This window comes from Fistularia commersonii, chromosome 16, assembly GCF_037954325.1.
Source record: "Fistularia commersonii isolate RoL2024-O1a breed Wild chromosome 16, RoL_Fcom_v1.0, whole genome shotgun sequence".
Lineage (NCBI taxonomy): Eukaryota > Metazoa > Chordata > Actinopteri > Syngnathiformes > Fistulariidae > Fistularia > Fistularia commersonii.
Window position 1 is genome coordinate 6,884,260 of NC_141299.1, and position 21,389 is coordinate 6,905,648.

Consider the following 21,389-nt stretch of genomic DNA (forward strand, 5'->3'; position numbering starts at 1 on the left):
TCCATGAATTTCCTTCAGTCAGATTTTTTTTTTTACAACATGACTTTAAATTGTTGTCAATCATTCTACTATCTTTTGTAATATAAGTAAAGGAGATAATGGAATACAAAAAAGTATATAGGTAACTGATGGTCAGTAGCTGTGTTGTGAAGTAAAAAAGAAATAACTTTATGTTGTTTCAGGGGGCTAGAGTGATTGTCCTTGGAATTGAACATTCCCGGGTCGATTCCCGTGCTCCTCATAGCTTGCCAAAGTGTTGTTGAACAAGACACTGAACCCCTAACTGTTCCCATGGTGCTGCAAAATGGCTACCTACTGCTGATGGTTCATTAATCAAGAAAGGAATTTCCTGCAAGGGATTAATAAAGCGTAATAAAAAATTAAAATAAAAAACCTCTGGACTGTTCACCAGTCAATCACAAGGCCCAATTGAGATAATACAACCATTCACTCTCTCAACCATCAAGCAAACTCTTTATTGTAGGAAAAAAGCATTCAGCATCAATAAAACTATTTGCATATGACAATACACAAAGATAAACAGTATTTCTAATTATAACTTGTTACATATAGCCACAAAGGGTTTTACATGGACTTATTTCAATATAAAAAAGGACAATAATAAGGCACCATTTCCTAAGATATCATGTGAGCTGAAGATATGATATTTCAAGATAAAACTTGACTTTGGTTTTGCAGAGAAAAGTGTAAAAATTAACTGCAAAATAAAAACATTTTTGTCATTTTTTGACTCAATAAAAGTTGAATTTACAGCTCCGTTGCTGGACCCCATTCAATGTCCTCCACCTCATCTTCTTCCTCCTCAGAGCTGTCACTGCCTCCTCTGATCTGTGTACGTCTGAACTGGACTGCTTGATGATGATGCGCTAGCCTATCAAAATTGAAAAGATGGTTCAAATTTACCACTTTGGCTTCTCCACCCGCCTCATCTAAAAGCCCATAGAAGAGGACTTACACAATGAAAGAAGGACCCTTCTTTTCCTCAGCCTGAGCCTGAGGCTCTGCTGCCTGCGTCTGGGAGAGAGGACAAGACCAGTGTTAGTTTGTATTTTACATAATTCAACTGAAAAAACAGCTGCATTTGCACTGCAGTTCTTGATTTCCAGGTATGAAGATTACACTTTTCAAACCTCTCGCTTATATACTTTCATTAATATATACGCAGTCAAGCCTGGAATTATTCATACCTCTAGGGCATGAAAATTTCCATAATTGACTGTATATGTATCTGATGCCTGCATATCCTCCCCATGAACTAAATGACTTGAAGCAAAACTGAAGTAAAAAAAAAAACAATTGAACCTGACAAGGATGTGGTTAAATGCTAAACAATGCAATTATGTGACACTAGCAATTTTAGAGGTCTAAACTGAAGGAACATATATCGCATCATAACATTGTTATTTTTCATCAGCTACCTGTTAATTAGAGCAATATATATATATATATATATATATATGTATATATATATATATATGCATCAATTCATTGTCAGTTTAATTAATGAATTAATTGGATGGCTAAAACACTTTGGCAGACCTCTCTCTTTTTTGTAAATTGGCTCTCCTATACCTAGATAATGCTATATTTATATTATTAATATTTGATTTCTAAGGTCTTTCTATGTTGTATTACAATTCCACCACCAAGGGGTTTCAGTTTAAAAAGTGATATTTTTTTCTCATGAGAGATAATTATCTTTGTGAATTACAATATTTTAATAAATATTCTGACGTGTGTTTTCAGTTAAATAGAAACCCTCACAAATACAGTAATTATGTTTGGTAGTCAGTAACAGGAAAAAAAAACAAACATCTGAACAGATTTTTGGAAAGGGTGTGTTTGAACTTTGTGACTTTTTGAAAAACAGGAGGGATTTGCATCAGTTTCTTATGTTTAGGATGACTGGTTTGTACTACTAACATATAAACACACTTACTGTCTGCAAATTCTCCTCAGTGTGAGACAGGGTAGCATGCTGAGGACTCTCAGGTTCCACCTCAGCATTCAACGTCTTGTCTATCCTATATTGAGTCAAGGGGTCAGGGGCAATAAAGTCCGGAGGTCCATCTGATGGAGTGGTTGGTGTAACTGCACCTAGGTTGCTGAAGTCTGAGTCTGTAAAACTCTGATGAGAAGGGTTTTCCTCCTTTACAGGGCTGTGCAGTGAAGTAGGCTCAGGCACATGCATAAAAGGAGGGATCTCCTCACTCAGTGAGTATGTATCAGAGTAAAGCTCAGGGTCCATGTCAGAACTGTGGTGCCCTGAGGCTGGCTCCGATGATCGAGCTAAAGCTGCTCCAGCGACCCTGGAGACTGATGCAAGCCTGGTAGTGTCCTGACCAGGGTAGGCCTCCTCTAAGTCCTCATTATCTGTGTAGGCCTCTCCGTCAGTGAAGGCCTCCCCATCTGTATCCTCCAGGTCACTTGCAGCGCTGAGGTAGTCAGACTGGGTTTGATCCAGAGCATCAAGGTCCTGCTCACCACCACTCTCCAACTATACAAACATGAACAATTATTAGCAGAACAGAAAGCATATGACAGTCAAACATACAGAAATGTTATAATTAACGTAAACAATTCTAATCATTCAGGATTTAAAATGCATCAGAAGTGCAGCATGTCTTACTGTGACTTCAGACACCCAGACGGGTTTGGACTGTTGGTGGCGAATCTTGTCCTTTAGAATCTCATACCAAACATTGGAATTGGGCTGCAGGTCAATACGTGCTGGAGGGTTAAACACACATACAACATTATTAATAATGCAGTCAAACTAGATATAAAACATGTCTGTTTTCAAAACCATGTTGGGGACATCAACATTTTTGTTTACTACATCTAATGTGTTCTTTCACCTGGCACATTTGCATCTTATTTGAAAGACTGACAAGTTTTTGAACAGTAATTAACAATCCCAATCAACATCACCTGACTATAAAACTTATTGTTATATTTTATAAGCAGCCATTACGATTTTTGATTTTTGATTTTTGTATGTTTGAAACTGGTTTAGCGATTTCTTATTGTGTTTTAGGTCACTGTAATAAACGTCTAAATAAATGAATATAATCATCCGTATAGTGCATTATTGATTAGACTGATACAGAAACATACACACAAAATGTTTCATTTAAGTAAAACAATAGTAACAGAGGACCTGGGGAGAGATATATTGCTAAATCAGTGGATGATGAAAAACACTTCACAGGTGTTCTTCATCTATTATTACCTGAGAAAAGGTGACTGCAGTGTTTCCTCATCTTTAGGGCTTGGGAATACAAGCGCCTTGAACTCTTGTTGGAGTTAGGGTTGTACCTTTGCCTCATTGCCTTGACATCTTTGCGGCTATGAGGGTCCAAAAACAGCACCATGGGGTGGTACTGGATGTAGTTCAGCCTCTCCACTGCAGTGGGAGTGATGTCCAGTAGAGGGTGCTTGTCCTGGGGCATGAGCAAGGAGACAAACAGGGTGTGAAGGCAAAGAGATTCAAGTTGCTGCAGGCAGTAACTGGATGTTGATTTGTAGGATTTGTTCACCTTTTCTGCTATTCTCCTCACAGTGTCCAGTTTAATAACCGTGGAGCCACTGTCTCCAGCTCCACTCCGGGGCACCATCTCTGCCAATTTGCAAAGCCAAAAAGACATATTTAATGAGCAAATAAAAAATGGAAAATGGCACAAAGAAATACTGTGAGTCTACAAAAAAGAAACAGACCTGCTATTTCATATTCACCAGGCATCTCTCTGATCAGCTTCTCCATTGCAATATCATTAAGAGGACCCAAAATGACAATGGGCCGTTTGAAATTAGCTACAGAAAAAACAATTCAATATTACAAATTATGCTCATCCAGTTATAGACAATGGACATAACTGAAATAGCATCATCTCTGACAAATCATGAAGTACATGCCAACCCTCTCTGAGAAGGACTCTCTCATAGGCTGGGAATTTGCCCTGAATGGTCAGCTGCAGAAGGTCGTCACGAGTCCGGCGGTTGTTCTTTTCATTCTTTTTGTTCCCTCTGAGGCCCCGTAGTTTCCAGAACTCAGCTCTTGGTCCTGACACAGGTCTTTCGCTGCTCACTCTTTGAGCCTGCTCTTGACTGGCCAGTGTCTCAGCCCTGCAGGAAAATAGAACCTAATGGGTCAGTAGAACTAAATACAGAATACAATAATAATAATAATAATAATAATGATGATAATAATAATAATTAATATATGGCTACATAATCTGTCACTTCCTGACCTTGCCTGGTTGGGTATGGTCCCTTTATCCAGCTCATGCAAGTCATTTCCCATGCGGATGGCTAGCCAATTACCTAGCTTCCCACGGTGCATTGTGTCCACCACCCTGAATACCTCTCCTCGGGTGAAGCCCAGACCAATGGGGTGATCAGGCTCATGATCAAAGTGTGTACGGATGTAGAAGTTGTCTGCCAGATTAGATTTGATGATCTTCTTATAAACTGAGGGGTACAGAAAGAGATGGATTAACTTCCTTCTCGTATTGACAATTACCCTGTCAGAAGACCAGTCAGAATCTAATCTGCAATATCAGAAACCACTTACTGTCTATCTTGTTCTGAGTGCAGATTTTGATTTGCTCTCCACTCCTAATATTTAGAAGGAAATTGGCTGCCTCTTCTCGTGTGAAATGGCCAAAATCAACGTTATTTACCTTCAAAAACAATGTGTAATGAATATCTTTTCATCAGGAAATTGTCAGCTATCTCCAAATTTTAAAGATCTGTTCCATATGTACATTGAACCACATAATCATGCAATAAATGATAAGTCTAACATGAAATGTTTTTTGATCAACTAAGAATTTTAACATTTTATCAAATAGGCCAAAACTAAAGCAAAATGAAATAGTGAACAATTGAATTTGGCAGTCTCAAGTCTGCCAAATTAACACAAGTTATGGTAATTAATTTTTTTTTATTTCTTTATCATAAAATCCCTGTACTGCCCTAAAGGGACAAAGCCATCAAAACATCTTTATCTGCATGCATTAATATAAAACTGAACTTTGATAAATAGGATAAAAAAGACAAACAAGTTAGATTTCTACCACCAACGTTTTTACCGTGTTAAGTCTTTGGATAGCAGTGCTCTCACCTGCATGATCTGATCTCCCTCTTTCAAACCCTTATCATACGCAGGGCTGTTTGGTTGAACTCCCCCCACAAAGATGCCAACATCATTGCCCCCCACGAGCCTTAGACCCACACTACCCTCCTTCACAAATGACACTGTGTGCAGATCTGAGCTGTACCTGAAGCCAGCCCATTGGAAAGAGACAAGAGGGGACATTAAAAAGCTAACCACTGTTTAATTTTATTGCTTTGTCGTAAAGACACATAGGATCCTAAATTTACATTTGAGAACTAAGACATACCCTGGATTTGATGTTGGGTAGGAGTCTGGGGGTAAGGAGTAGATGGGCTCTTCTGTGGACTTTGCTATAGAACAAGTAGAAATGGTTAGATTCCTTGCCTGCTTCTGCTGTGGGAATTTTTTTTATATTTACAGTAGACACACGCAAACGCATGCATGCACACACCCACACATACACATACACCCACTCACACACACACACACTCATACTTCCATAAAGCTTAGCATTAAACTCATGTATTGTGAAATGAGGCAGTAATTACAATATCCCATTCAAATCAAAGAGTGATTAAAATATGAACCAATTTTCAAAGGTTAACACAAATTTTGATAGCCAGAATTATTCTGCCATTATTCTAGCCTTACAGTAGTTAGTGGACAGTGGTGGGTTGTTCTTCACTGAAATCCCAGACTTTGAGGTTCCAGTTCTGTTTGCAGCACTCGGAGCACTGTAAAGTGCAAAACATAACAAGATTGTACCAAACAATGCTTAACAGAGGCTCACAATGGCTCCAATTATTATGATTTAATGACCCCATTGCTTATTAAATAACATCATTGGTAGTCTGGAAGACTTGGTCATACCTGTGGTAGTTCTCCCCTCGTTCTGAGCTTCCAGATCTTCTCAGGTGTGAAAGCTGGTCTGACTCAGAGGAATCTGGATCACCAGAAAAAAAAAAAAAAAAAAACATATCATGGGCATTAGTAACTTATGCATGTTCTCTCTTAGGCTACAGAGGGCAGATGATGGGGGTGTATAACAGCTGATTAAACTGACCATCAGGTGGCGGTCTCATAGGTGATGGGGCTTGCTGAGGTGGCTCCTGCCTTACAGCAACTGATGGAGACTTTATCTCAGGAAGGACTCTAAGAGAAACACATAGATCGTGAAAAACAAACTGTATTGCGCGACCTTGTTTTTTATTTCGGTATCAGTCTTTACAGGACGTTTTGGAATGTGCATTACTGTTTAACAATGAAAAGATTCTGTTATCATGTTTTACGTGCATGTTTTCATAGCACGAGTGAAAACATAACATATTTCAGCACTGAATAACTTACAAGTTCCATTAAGATTTCTCACAGTAACTCCTTGTACATATAGCCTATTGACACAAAAATGTGTATTTTACAGAATAACTGGTGTTCAGCTCAGTGCTTTTAAAGTCCTCATGTCAAACAACAGCTCTTTTTTCTGATCCTGAAATGATGACTGACATTTTAGATACCTGTTAAGTTCAAAAACATTGAAAGTGTAGCAAGTATATGAAACCTTTAATATCAAGCCATGTTTTCAAGACATCTAACATGGTTAACAGTCAACAATAAAGGCTGTACGCAAGATCTTTTAACGTTTCCTACCTGTATTTGTCACTGGCTGTGTTAGAGTTTACACTGTCCGTTGATTCCCTGCGAGGGACTGATGCATAGCTGGCTTCTGATTCAGTGTCTGACGGAGCTGTAGAAGGCCAGTGAGTCATAGTCACAAATTGCTTTAATAACAATAACTAGACTATTGCAGATATGATCTAGTTAGTTTATTATAACATATGGAAAAAATATGGTTTTATAAATCATTAAAATTTAGTCTGAGTGCACATGACATTTGAATTTTATCTCTATACATATATCTTACACACCTCTTTTAGGTTGATTGCTGGATGTGCTTCGTTGTGTTGGCTTTAGCTGGGGCTTCACTGCAAGATCTGGCAAGACTCTGTAAGAGAAAAGAGGGAGGTGGGAGTGAGGGAGAAGGAAGATGACAAGTCTGTTACAGTTGGAATGGGGGACCCGTGGCTAATACAATATTGATGAGAGGAGACCAAAATGTTGAATATTCACCTTTGTATCTCTGAGGGTAGCTCTCTCTGATGTTTAACTGCTTTGTGATTCATCAGTATTAATCATTGGGTCGAATTACTCATGTGTTTAACTATTTGTATTCCACATGTTGCATAAATATGCAGTTTCTCAGAATCAATGTAAAATTTTGATTGTAACATAGCAATGTTTAATCAGAATGTGTTGATTCAGTGATAAGTGGTAACACTTTGCCACATACAGGAAAGGGCAGCATTCAGTGAAAGTCACTTTTATTAAATTGATTAACAAAAATATCAGCACAAAACACATAGTACACAATCAAAAGCAACCAATAATCGAAGCAAAAATTAACAATAAAACAATAATGAATAAACACAGGAACGGGTCACTTAAATTTTAAAAAGTAAAAACAAAACAAAACAGAAGTTCAACTGGTGTTAATAACAAAAGAAGGGTGCACAGTTTGGTCAGTGTCCCAGTCCGTGAGCTCTTGTAATTCGGGTTGGGGAGTGGAGGACCTTCATCTATACCTGTATCTGCTGTGGGAATCCTGGCTGTATGTGGTACTCTGCCTCTGAGGAGGCATCATGCTGCCTTCGGACTCTGACTCTGAGTCTAAGAGTAGAGAGAAAAAGTCAAACAAATAGTGCAAGAAAAGCACCAGCATTTTTTCAAAAGAACACCATGGCACATTTCAATCAGTATTTTGAAAATTCTGTACATAAAGATCGATCAGGCAGCAGCACCCATTTCAACAATGCACCATAATTTGTTAAGCGGCAAACCTTGAAAAGATAAAATAGCTATTGTCTAGGAGGTGTCCAGGGTTTGTACCATCACTTGGACATTAAAATACAATGTGTATGTGCTAACCTGAAGGTGGGACTCGGACAGGAGAGTTTACCCTCCTTGGTGGCTCGGGGCGAACAAGGATTGGTGATGATCTCAGGTCAGGAAGAACTCTGAAACATGGAGGTGAAGAGTTGCATCTTTAGGACATCTGATGTTTTAGTTGTTTACATTCTTTGCATGCGTCACCTTTGCTTTTGCTTCATATCGCTAAGATTTTTTTTAAGAAACTTGTGAAGCCTCATCCTTACTTGTATCTGTCTGGACGGGGGCTCTGTCTGCGAGGTGGAGGGGAGGCACTTCGATCAGAATCAGACTCTGATACTGGCCTGCGGGGCCGCGAAGCTGAGGAAGAAGGGCGAGAGGTTGTCCAGTTTTGGATTACAGGAGAGGACCGGGGGTTCGGGAGAGTAGATACTCCAGACAGAGTACTGGAAAAAGAGAAAAACAAGATTTATTCTTCAGCCATAGTAGTGAAGGACTGCTGCCCTCATTTCAATAAGGTTGCATGAGAAAAGTGCATCAATAGTGATGGCAGAATCTTTTGAAGCACTGTATAAAGTCTGTGTTTTCTCTCAGTAGACTCTATGAGAAGTCACCAAGTATCCATTTACATGCTATCAGACCTCAAACACAACTAATTCATGGAATTGAGAACAATATATGTACAAACAGTATAAGGATTTTTCAAGACACTCAAATTATTTTATCTTTATTTTAATTATCCGGATCATATGAAAAAAAAACAGAATTAATTCCGTCACTTCTCAATTTGAAAATCAGCCAAGACTTGTCCGTGTAACTTAGTCCCAAAACTGTATGAAATCAAACTAACTTGTATTTACTGGTGCGATCCCTGGTATCTCTCCTTCCAGGAGGAGAAGCACTGCCATCGGATTCAGACTCAGATGGAGCTGAAGAAATGGAAAAAAAATAATGAAACATATCCCTGAAACCAACAAGAGAATAATTGTGGCTCTTTAGGACCTACGTTTTCGAGAAGGGTGGGCTCTTACGGGAGGCCGAGGTAAGGTGGAGCGTACAGGTGAGGAATCCCTGGACTTGGCTGGAGGAGGTTCAGCTCTTATTCTGTATTAAAACATGAAGTGTGCTTCGTTAGTTAGAATCTCAGCGGAGAGACATTTCTCAAATTAAATGTCAGGAACAACTCAACATTAATTGAGACAGTGAGGCATTTTGTTTATATTGGGTATGATGCATTGGCAAACTAACGCTGCCATGTTTCCTGTTTCCTTCTTTAACGCACATCACACATGATCAACTGTGAGACCGCAGAGCAGATTGAAACAAGAAAGTAACATGCAGTGCAGGTTAATTAACTGTTCAAAGAGGGAGCACCCAAAAGGCATGAATCTTCACTGGCCTCTCAGTACAATTTCATTTCAAGTCATATTCAACATTTTACCTTCAAAAGGATGCATCACAACAAAATGCATGTAATATTTTCTGTATCACTAAACATTGTTACTGCTTTATCCCTTAATTATACCCCTTAATTGGCAGTGAGATAATTCTAGAATATAATTCCCTTCTACTATTTATTAAGTAATTCCCATCAAAAAATAAGAATTATGTTTATATAAAGAGGCTCATTTTCAATGCTGCTGTCTCTTTGTCTAACCTAAACCTAACCTTACATAACAAAATAAATAAATAAATAAATAAAAACACAAAACTTTCTTTAATCAGCGAAACATTTTTTGGGGGGGCAGGTTTCACTTAAGCATAATAAAATTTAATAGTAATACATAACTTAGTGCTTTATTCAGTGTTTATTTTGGCACTTACTTCAATAGGTGTGTAACACGCATATTAGCTTTTGGTACCCTTTAATGTTAGTCTACAAATGCTGTTCATGATTTGTTTGACGAAAAGTCCTATATTGCAGCCAAAGCAATCATGGAGAAAAATGTCAGACAGAAATTATTTGTAACCATATTGATAAAGGTTTATACTGAACTGATTCAATTATTGTTTTTAAAGGCATCATTGAATTTTGAAATGTAAACAATCTCTTATAACCAACACCACATTTTGACTGTGCTTGAATCAATTCAAATAAACATTGATCTTTGTGTTATCCTCATTCCAGGAATCACCTTTACTATGACACTGTTCATAGGTGGTTTGTTTACCTGCGTGTACGTTTTTCTCTTGTAGGTTGCCGAGATGTTCTGTGAGAGACAACATGGTCATCCAAGTCTGAAATGTCTGGTGGCAAACAGAAAATAATTTCAATGAAATCAGACCAATGTTAAGTCAAAGAGAAACTTTCAATATGTCGATGAGAGTTGGTGTTCTGTCCTGTCTGTCTCTCTTTAAAGCCATCTCTCACCCTCCAACTCAGAACTGCTGTCTTTGCGCTGGTCTTCCTCACTGTTAGGGGCACTGTCTTCCACCTCTGGAATACTGACCAGGAACTTACGATTGTCCCTGAGTACAGTCATGGTCAGTTTACCCCTGCTCTTCTCAACCAGGTGCTTGGTCTCGAGCAGAGATAGATTCTCTGTTGTCATGCCATTTATCTGGTGTATGGAGATGGCCATTAACAAAACAGAATGATTTATACAAATTGTCTTTACCATGGATTACATTGTGGTACCCAGCCATTACCTTAAGTATAAGGTCTCCCTCCTGCAGAGTACCGTCCTTTGCAGCGAGGCCAGTTTCTGTCATGTGCTTGATAAAGATCTGACTGCCGAGTTTGAGTCCATACTCTGTGAAAATTAAGAAAACAAATTTTAGTATGCAAAACAAAAAGACAGGCAATGCCTTTTCATGTCTCAGTCTTTTTAAAACGTGTGAAATAACCAAGTAATAAAGTGTAGTTATTAATTTCTAGGGACAAAAAAACTCTTCTTACCATCAGTGATTTTCTTTTTAACTAGGGTGGTTTTGATGGGTTTGTCTGCAAAGTCATTGTGCGGCAGCCTCTTGTACCCTGATGACATTAAGGGTAATGTGTTTCCATGTCCATTGCGGTCAGGCGAGGAGCTGCGTGTACGGCTACGGTAGTGACCACTATCTCGGTTGTCACTGCCATCAGAGAAGCGTCGCGTCCGCCTTGGTGGGTCTCGTTCCAGCAGGTTTGAGTGTGATGCAGCTCGAGTCGGTCTTGTAGGAGCTGGGATCTGGATCTTACGAGGTCGTTTTACTGTCTGGAGCCAAAGCATAGAGAGAAAAAAGCTTCAGAAGTAGGGACAAATACCAAATTTACACATGTAATATAAACAATGAGAATAATCTATACTGTCTCTTAGGTACAATGACATTCTGCAATTCTTTCTCTTTTCTTGTGGAATATTTTTTCCACATTTAAGAAAATTCAAAAAAGGTAGCAAAATTTGTAGAAATTCTATTAATTATAAAAATATGTCTGACTAAAACATAGAAGCCAATACAGTCTTGAAGAGCTCTAAGAGGTACACAAGCAATGATTTATTTGGAGTGGAGAAAAATGAGAGATATATTATGAAATATTATTGTTTGACCATGTGAAAGATTAAAACTGCTATTAAACTATAGATCTATGCAGGCCTGTGAATTCAGTCAGGCTCCACTTCGCCCATCCTGAAAAGATTGGCAATGTCTAATTCTCTCCTTGAAAATTATGTAAATCAAAATGAGCATGTGCATCAGAGGTTAGATAGTTGTCAGCGTTCGCTGCACACACCCCTTACAACCTATCAATCCAGGATTCATGAATGGTTAGTTGAATATTTCTCTGAATGATCCATCCCAAAGAATTAATTATCATTAGGTATCAGAAAGTTCACTTGTGACTGAATCCATACAGAGCTATCATTAGAAAAGAACTTTATTAATTCCAAAGTAAATAATTTTACTGGAAGGCTACAACGTCGCAACCATTCAGTTGATAGTGACGTTACTGCTGTCAGGTGTCAGGCTGCCACCATAAAAGATATGGAATTGCATTTTTTTCACTGTAACGTCACATGACACAATAAACTCTGTGCAGGAATATTTAACTGTTAAAAATTATTCACAAACCTCAAATTATTTAGATTGTTGAGGTAAACTAAAATACTACAATAGATCCGACTGGGCATTTATTGAAATTCAAACCAAAAAGTTGCACTTTCTCTCATGGAGTCACAGTCAAGTGTGTTGACTGATTATAGCAAAAATAGGTTTCATGATGAGAAAATCCAGTAAAATGTATATTAATATGTCAAACTCAAAATCACAATATTACTCAAAGGTTTGTCCTGGCTGTAAAAAATATGACATTCCATGGCCAAAAGACCTTCAAATTGTATAAAAAAACAACCAAGCTACCTCAGAAACCTCAGAAAAAACCTTCAGACCATTAGGGACGGACTTTCAGGGCTGGCAAATGTGCAATAACTGCAGCAAGTGCAGAAATGTCAACACAATCACAATTGATAAATATTCAATCAAAAGTGTCATCCACTTAAATAATTAATTGCATGAAATGGCTCTGAATGATCAGACACAATCGGTGATACTGCAGGGGGACTGAACCATACAACTTCTTGTTCAAAGGATCATGTCAATTACAGTTGAGATTCTCCTTGAATTGCCCAGGTCTTTTGGGGCTATAGATACATTTATAAAAAAAATGGAAATGGAAAGTTTTTTTTTCTTAAGTTTGCTTTATACTCACAATGTTAGCTGTCTTGCCACATGACTTCAGGGTTTGAATTGTGTAGTCGGAGTGGACATTCTCCATGGACACACCATTAACCATGACAATCTGGTCTTTGTTGCTGTAAGGTACAAACATATGACTTTGTGTGTAATTTTCCATGCCATTTACAGTATAGTCTTAAGCAGAAAGGTGAACATTTGTCTCTAAAAAAAGAGGTGAGACTTAAAAGTAACTGCAGTTATAAAAACCGAGAAGATCAATGTTTTTTAAACTTACAATAGCCGCCCCATGGCTGGTCCATTTGGCAACACATCAGATACAATAACAGCGGTGTCCCTGGTGTCTGGATGATGCTTGTCCCTCCCTCCTGATAAGGCAAAGCCAAAGCCAAATTTTGGGTCCTGCAATTATGATAGAACAGCAAAAAAAAGGAAAAGGAAAGAAAGACAAAGTTGTGTAGTGAGAGGGAGGCAGCAATGGTTTAATCAGGAGAAATAATGCAGGCAGGTGGAGTATATGAGAGATAAAAAGAGTGCAGGAAGTGCATTCCAGCCCAGTTCTATTGTGATGAGCTGCGACTGGGTGTGTCGCTTTGAATTCCTCTTAAGACTATGTGCTTTGAAACCAAAGTGTCATCCAGCTTGTACCAGTAAGCCCCATGCAACTATCTCAAAGCAAAGCTGTATGCACCCTGGCTCAACCTTTACATGCATATGTCAGACGCCAAATTAAACACTAACATAAGACAATAATGAAAAACAACGAACAAAACACACTTACTTTGTTTAGTGTTATCGTATGTTGCTCCCATATTGTTAACTCCTCCATGGCTGGCTTCTGGAAAAAAACATTCAGCATATTTATAAGAATTAGTCTTTGAATGATTAACTTTGACTATATTTAGTCATTTTATATGATAGAATTCACACCTTTCTGAAAAAAAAGGACAGTAGAGCCGGAGAATACCGTAACAAAAATTATACAGCTTAACCTGAACTAAGCGTGCTCTCACCTGCCCTGTTCTTGCCTGACTGGTATGGAGGAGGAGTTACCTGGTGTGTTTGTAGGTATGTGTGTGTGTGTACTCATTGGGTAAGTGCATTAAAGAAGTGTTGAAGAAAAAAATATTTCCTCCATCATTGACAGACACAGTTCAGCAATTCTTCATTTCCAGGGCAATAGTACTTAAGGTAATTAGTTCCCGGACATTTGCAAAATACAAGTGACAGTCAAATTCTGTTGCTAATTTGGAAGAGTCAAAATGCTTTTATAAGTATCATGTTGTTTAAAGACAGACATTAATGTATAATACTATCCAGAGCCCAAATGCCAACTCTACCTCCAGTTAAAGACTGTGAGCAATGAGCCCTTAACGCAGGTTTTTCCAAGCTTATCTAAAAGATTAAAAAGAATGCAGCAGGATTACATAAGAAACACATTTCCCCTTGAGGTGTCTACTTGAACTACTATATAACACATCAGCGCAGATATATTTTCTTGCTGTAGTGGCAAAATATCTCTCCCAGTGGACATTTTTTGTGTTTGCGCTCATTTCTGAACAAAACAAGGCCGGCCTTAAAACCATGTCAGATAGGGAGGAGGATGACAGCCTCATTCCATCTGGAACAAGTAAAGCCAGCTACTCTAGTCAGACACAAGTTTAGTAGAGCCAAGAAATAAAAAGAGCTCCATTCAAACATTAGATTATGCAGGCCACAAGGCACTGACATTGTCATCACTGGATCAGGGGAAATATACCTTAACACCATTGCCAACTCCAAAAATGAAGAAAGACACTTAGCATGGACTTGCGACTGAAAACTGAAAGCAGCAGAAATCTGACAAAAGAATCACTCTCCAAATCTTAAGGTCACTGCTGAAAGTGAGTTCAGGTATACAGCGCGAGTAAATACCAGGTGGTTTGTTTAAATTCATCATAAATTTAAATGTATCTTTTTCTGTATAATTTAACCGAGATTGTTACAGCATGTAGAAAACTGACAACCGCTTTCAATTTAAGTAATCAGGTCATTTGCAGTGTCTTGTTTCCAGCAGTTTGAATAGCATTTTGTGAAATTTGATCCAGGGGTGATGTCCTGGCTTAATCTCATTCAAATATACAACATTCATTGATCTTTCATTATTCTTAGTCTTAAGCTGAACAATTTTTCAGTGAAGAAGAAAAATATACAAAAAGAATCAGAGTATGTCTGATAATAGTGCTATAACCCTGGTTCAAGCCCTCAGACTTCTAACATCCGTTTCAACTTCTACAAATTAGGAATTATTTATGTCTTGTGATCTTTTCAAACGACTGTGTTAGAAAGGTTACAGTCACTATCTACCTACCACTTGGTCTTTGAACTTTACTTCCATTCCCCACTGAGCCTCTGACCTGAATAAAACACCTATGGCCTTCAGATGTCAATGAACAGCCTTCTTCTTCTATTCCATATGGCAGAGATCCCACTCTTCTAACTTCAGCAGCTGCTTCCTCAATTCACTGTTGAACTGAAACACTATCTGCTCTCCAACATGAGGTTGGTACACCTGATGAAATTATTAATGAAATGAGAAGCATTGATGTTCACTCTATATTTGTTAAGATAAACAGGTCCCTGGAGAAACCTCACCTGAGGCACTTCCCCCTCGCCTGGCCTTTGCACCCACTCACAAGTCTCTCAATAGGGCTTTCCAGCAAACATGGATTTAAGGTGGAGCAGCCCTGTCCACTAAATCAACCAACCAACCAACCAACCAAAGACACACACACACACACACATACTTACTCTGCAGAAGGACCTTAAATGCGACAGCTCGGTAGTCACAGAAAGGGGTAGAGTCTGCTGTGGTGTAACGCGATGCCAATATGAAGGATTGACAGAGACATTAAAAAAAAAAAACTCTTAAATGTACTAATTTTCACCATATAATAAAGTTCACAATTTCAGCCACAAGAGGTCTCTCAAGCAAAACAGTAGCAAAAAATATAGCTTTGTGATGTTATGTGTGATTAAATGTGTTATGTGTCTAAAAATGTGTCATACTGTTTATTTTCATAAAAAGGCCAATTCTCAGCTATTGTTGGTTTCTATTAAGTGACCGTAAATATCAAATCAACTTACAATTAAAAAAAAAGTACATGCTTGAACTTAATTGCAAACTTAATATGAGACACACATCTGTGCTGTTTGAGATATTGTTTGGGTAATAAAATGCACGTAAATTTAAGATCAAAATAAAGTTGTACAAAAAAAACACGTCTTTTGGAAATATCAAACAACTTTGCAAATGAGTAACTACTACAGCTGCTGCTAAACATTTATTTCCACTTGCAAGTAAATACATTTGATCAATTTATCTCCAACTAAGATTACGAAGACAAGACACTGCACCACCCTTGAAGGAAATAACAAATATAAAAATAGCAGTCTTTACTTACAGGCACCACCAGCGGTGATGGTGGAGGTTCAGGGGGCACAGATCCAAAATGCTTCAATAGTTTGATGCGTTGTGTTAAATTCATGATGATAACGATACTTTGCTCTTTCCCCTATAAAACCCTGCTGTTCAAGTCAGCCACAATCCCAGACAAACTCCAGAGAGAGAATGGATCCATGCAGGGCTGAAAAAAACCCTTGTGTGCATCGCAGTCACACACAGTCTCAAGGGAAGGAGGGGATGTGATCCACAGGGAGAGGCTTGAATATCAAAGATTTTAAAAAGCTACACATCTGCTTTTGATGCCACCAGATCACTGATGCATAAGTTATTTCAAGCTTGCAAATTCCATCCCCATTGTTAAGATTTTGGATGAGATGATCAAACGGAGCCACTCGCTATCTCTGCCAGTGCTATGTTGTGTGTCTTAGTTTCCATAAGGCAGCAAGTCCCAGGCTGTTGCTGCCTGAGTTTCAGTTGACCGGGTGCTATGGTAACCTTGGGGGAATGAGAGCACTGAGCTGTTAATAATTGACAGGCTGTTTGCTACACTATAACTTTGAGTAAAGTTCCCTGGGTTCCTCAACAAGCCCTTCTGTGTTTCAAGAATAGGAAATAGTTCAAGGTTAGTGTTTAATGGGCGTGCCCCAATCTCTTTGGCTTTCACTATCAGTGCCCTGCAATGCAAATATTACAGTCGTCACCATAAGGTGTACATAAAAGAGCTACAAAATAAGAAGGCAATTAAAGTAGTTCTGCACTGTATGGTGCAAACATCCATAAGTTGGTAAATGCATTATATACAAAAATAATATAAAAAATAAGTGGTTGGTGTAACAATGCATGACCTTTGGCCTCATTCAGCTGGGCAATAAGCTAGCAGTCAAGCCAGAACTTTGTGCTTAATAATAACTGTGTCTTAAAGAAAGAAAAAAAAAAAAAAGAGTGTGTTCAACGGCTGCTACTGTTATTAAATGAACCCCTGTCAAATGAGTGCTCCCTCTTAGAAAACAAACACATTCGAGTGTCAGAACCCAAACTCTCTTTCGGAAGAGAATCTGGGTTAAAACCATGTTGACATGCAAACTAAAATTAACCCTGGAGCAGGTTAAAACCAGTACATACCAACAAAACAGGGGCTTCCCTTTCTAAAGTTTGGCCAGACTTTATAGTATTTTAAAATACAATTAAAAGCAGAGCTAGTGAAATTGTTGCAACATGTATGGCATCATCAACTCTGATGTATTCAATATATTGTTCTTTTAAATAGCTTTCATCATAAAAAAATCATACCATAAAGGTTTGAAAATGATGTGGAATAATAACCCAGCAAATGGCAAATACTACCTCTGAAGAGCTGAACTGACAGCATACTACGGTCTGGTTTGAGCTATTTTCAGGATAACAACATTGAATATGATCATGTTGGAACCAAATATTCAAAATGAAAACCAAGTGAATGAGTAGAAATAGGACAGAATAGCCTGAAGAAATGGAACACTGATAGAAGTGTGAAAGATAAGGCTGAGAGCAGAAGCTGTTTTGACCAGTTGCTCTGTGTGTTGCCCACGACTACAGAAAGTTCATTGACAAATATGCAATATCTGAATCTCATCCATCGCAGGAAAAAAAAAAATCAGTGTGCATTATTCTTCTAGTCTGTTCCGTGAGCCACTTTTTCTTATGTGAATATTGAAAGGAAAACATTCCTTGAATACTGGGAGCAAAAGCTGCAGGTGAGCAGACACGTGCAATCAGCATCATAGAACAAATAAGAATGGAAAATTTACCATTCGATATCTTTTTTAATTTAACCAATAACAAAAACGAAAAATGCTGTTTTGAATAGTTACTCCCTCTTAATCAGTTTGATCCAATGAAAAGTACAAAGGGATTTCTATCAGTGTTTAGCTTTTAATGGAGACCTTCAAACCAAAGGGACAGTAACAGGTCAGTAAAGCAACACAGAGACCTCATGCGCCAGTTAATTTCCCCAAGTTTCAATCATATTGTATATGATACAATCTAAATTTTTACTTTTTTTTCCCTAATGACTGTTATTTCTGGACCAATAACTGAATCTTCCTAGCAGGCACCTTGATGTGGCTCCCTCCTAACCAGCTGTCATGCAGCACAAATAGGGTCAGATGTTTCATTGTAATTTTTTTTACTCAGCACCATTTTTGACCAGTTACTCCAAATGTCTGTCTCAGAGCTGTAAGTGGTTTCAGTAAGTACATACCACTGAAGTTTGGAACTGAAAAGGAAAATATTGAGCTTTGGAGGACAAATACTCAAGGTGTTTACAGAGCTGTAATTCAACAGACTATGGCTTTATGGCTACTGCTCAGACTACAAATACTGCTAAACGCTAACTGGACTCCAAACAGGCACATTCACTCGTGTTGTGTGTCCAAAAAGCAAGGAAAATATGTATAGTGAACAATTTAAATAAACCAATTACACAAATTATGCAGTTTTGAGTATATGTGTACAATAATGGGTTTATGAAAAAGACCTCTATGTGTGAAATATGGGAGTATTGACAATAAAGTTGAGTTTTAAACAAATACAGTTAGAAATGTTGTATGCTAATTTCACAATGAGTCTACAGAAAAGATTTTGAGGGACTGAATCTCTTTTTACTGTTTTCACCCAATTCGCACAGATTTATACTTTTGAATTAGCTGTCACATGATGAGCACCACATATGTATCTTAATTAATTCTTTCTGCCTCTTGTCAATTTGCATTGTTACATGACAAATAAATGAATCAAAATCTCTTCTTATGGTGGCTGGTTGCTGATTTATGTGTGGTACCAATTGGAGCTGGGTGAAATTATGACACTGACTGACCATTACATTAATCAGGCATGATGAGATGTGTCATACAGCCACACGAAAGCAAGATTTTCCGTTTGACAATTTAAACATTCGGGAGATTCTAGCTAGGGAAAAAAATATGGGTACCGTTCACTTTTTCACACTAAATCAAAAAGTAAAGTTGCTGTGTACAGTCATAGTCAAAAGTTTTGAGAATGACACAACCATAGAAACATCTGGCAAACACCTAAAAATTCTTAAGGAACAAACTTTGTGAAAGTGTCGCTCTCAAAACTTTTGGCCATGACCAGATATATACACGTACACAATATTAGTTCAGTTAATATGCTCAGACTAGGAATCCAAACTGAAGACATGTGAGAGACACACACACACACACACACACACACACACACACACACACACACACACACACACACAAGATCCTTGGACATACTTCTAAACAATTGAACGAGATGCAAAGGGTATGACTTTTAAAGCCCTAGATTATGAAAACTAACAGGGACTGTATATAAAGGGCGGGGGTCTTCCTAATTGAAATGAAAATCCAGATGTTTACCATCCAGCAGAACCTGGGCTGTGTGGGAGTGGAAGGGAAGAGGCAGCGGGGAACAGTCGAAACTATTGTGAAACTCTGGCAGGTAGAAACTCGCTTGTGGCAGAACCAGTAGGGCGAGGGTGGAGGCGGTGGGCGAAAGCTGACCCCCACCTCCCATTGACATGAACCACGTGGCAAAATAATAACACAACTAAGACATGAGGCTAGAATTTTACAGGTATTTCAAAAAGTGGCTCTTGGGCCTTTCATTGTGTAAACACGACATGCTAACGGCGCTCTACGATGGCACCTGTTAATTCTGCAAAACCGGCATGACAGTATGCATAACTGACACAAAGATATGTCTTCTTAGTCTAAACGTCTGAAAAAAAGAATTTTATTAGAGGTCGTGTTAAAGTTGTACTTTAAACCCCCTCGAAAGTGTAAAAGGTGGAATAAGACCTGACCCTGGACACACCTGGTAGGACAGGTGTCAGCTAGCTTACCTGTTCGCTTCCGATTTCTTCTTTTCTACGTGTGCGCAGGAAGGCCCTTCCAAATTCAAGTGTCTCCTCGCTTTTAGTATCGTTTCAAAGTCTCACGGGGACCTACTGAATATCTGCAGTCTGGGAACTTGACTCTTGAATCTCCCCAAAACAGCCAGGTACGGAGGTGTGGCCGGAGTCAATGCTCCCCGGAAGAAGGCGGAGACAATACGTAGGCGAAATGACACACTAGCAACGTCATGGCGACCACAGGTAACCTGGAACATCAGGATTCCATAGAAAAAGATGCCTTTGACAATCAACCAATCAATCAATCTATCTATCTATCTATCTATCTATCTATCTATCTATGGAGTCATTAAACCAGTTACGCAGTTATGTGTGTGTGTTGCATACATTGAATACTTTAACTGTCTTTGTGCACTCTGAGTGAAAATAAACTACCAATTGATCTTATGTAATAACTGAAATTACTGTTTTACATGGCTCAAAGCTTTATGTGTTATTATAGTCATCTTTATAACTTGTGATGGTTGAATCCTTGAATCCTTGATGTAAAGTTCATAGTCAAGACTTGCGAGCGTCATGCAAGTTACAAGTCTGGAATCAATACGATTTCTTTTTCAACAGTTTAGGCCAACTGGGAAATGTTTGTCAAATTGTTTTGTTTAAATAAAAGATCAAGTTACCAATTTTCGTGACTTCACAAATCATGCTTCCCATTGAAGGACGATTAATAAACAAACAGTTGTATTGCAATTTTTCTCTAATTGTTTGCCTAATTTCTTCGTCTTTTTCTTTCCTTTGTTCTGAAACAGGGCAAAGACGGTAAGTGAAGCAATCATCCCTGCAATCCTGTGCTGCGATGTCATCAGGAGAAACTGTCGATAAAGCCAGATATTTGAACATGAGACTGATGGTGCTCATACATTTTTTAACTCCAAGTTGAAAGGATTCCTGGCATAGGTTCAGATATGGAGAATATGTCATGAATGCTGCTTTTTGAATAAATGCCTAAGAGATTTGAAGAATTGTAATCACCACTGTACATTTGATGAGTCACATACTCGAAAGAGTTCATCACATTTTGAAGAAGGCTAATCAGCTAATCAGACAAAAATCAGCTAGATGGTTGCATGTGTTATCTCTGCAAACTGTAGACACTTATTTGAAAAGATCTGGCTAAACGTTTTTTGATTACCCTAAAAGAATGACATCTCATAGAAATGTGCTGTGAAAAGAATCCTAAGGTCACTGCTGAAAGTGAGTTCAGGTATACACTGAGAGGAAATACCCTGTGGTTTGGT

The 21,389-nt window shown here is 38.4% G+C and overlaps 1 protein-coding gene across 5 annotated transcripts; it reads right to left on the reverse strand.

Annotated features, from left to right (window-relative positions):
- Positions 1 to 457: 457 nt before the first annotated feature.
- Positions 458 to 20,245, reverse strand: tjp3 (tight junction protein 3). 5 transcript variants are annotated; one of them, XM_086161982.1, is made up of 30 exons: positions 20,083 to 20,245; positions 13,533 to 13,589; positions 13,029 to 13,119; positions 12,768 to 12,870; positions 10,983 to 11,277; positions 10,733 to 10,836; positions 10,455 to 10,644; positions 10,255 to 10,330; positions 9,090 to 9,187; positions 8,934 to 9,012; positions 8,350 to 8,529; positions 8,123 to 8,211; positions 7,780 to 7,864; positions 7,066 to 7,142; positions 6,788 to 6,884; positions 6,204 to 6,292; positions 6,011 to 6,083; positions 5,792 to 5,874; positions 5,427 to 5,490; positions 5,147 to 5,303; positions 4,595 to 4,703; positions 4,272 to 4,491; positions 3,941 to 4,146; positions 3,739 to 3,834; positions 3,561 to 3,640; positions 3,254 to 3,464; positions 2,651 to 2,751; positions 1,961 to 2,518; positions 977 to 1,035; positions 458 to 892 (listed from the first exon to the last, which is right to left on the reverse strand). In XM_086161982.1, exons 2-30 carry the CDS (start codon positions 13,561 to 13,563, stop codon positions 769 to 771), a joined length of 3,825 nt encoding a protein of 1,274 aa, XP_086018108.1. In that variant the 5' UTR covers positions 13,564 to 13,589; positions 20,083 to 20,245; the 3' UTR covers positions 458 to 768. The 5 variants fall into 5 exon arrangements, with proteins under 5 accessions (XP_086018108.1, XP_086018105.1, XP_086018103.1 ...); XM_086161979.1 differs by having other exon boundaries at positions 13,029 to 13,153; XM_086161977.1 differs by lacking the exon at positions 20,083 to 20,245 and adding an exon at positions 16,195 to 16,299 and having other exon boundaries at positions 13,029 to 13,153.
- Positions 20,246 to 21,389: the final 1,144 nt, after the last annotated feature.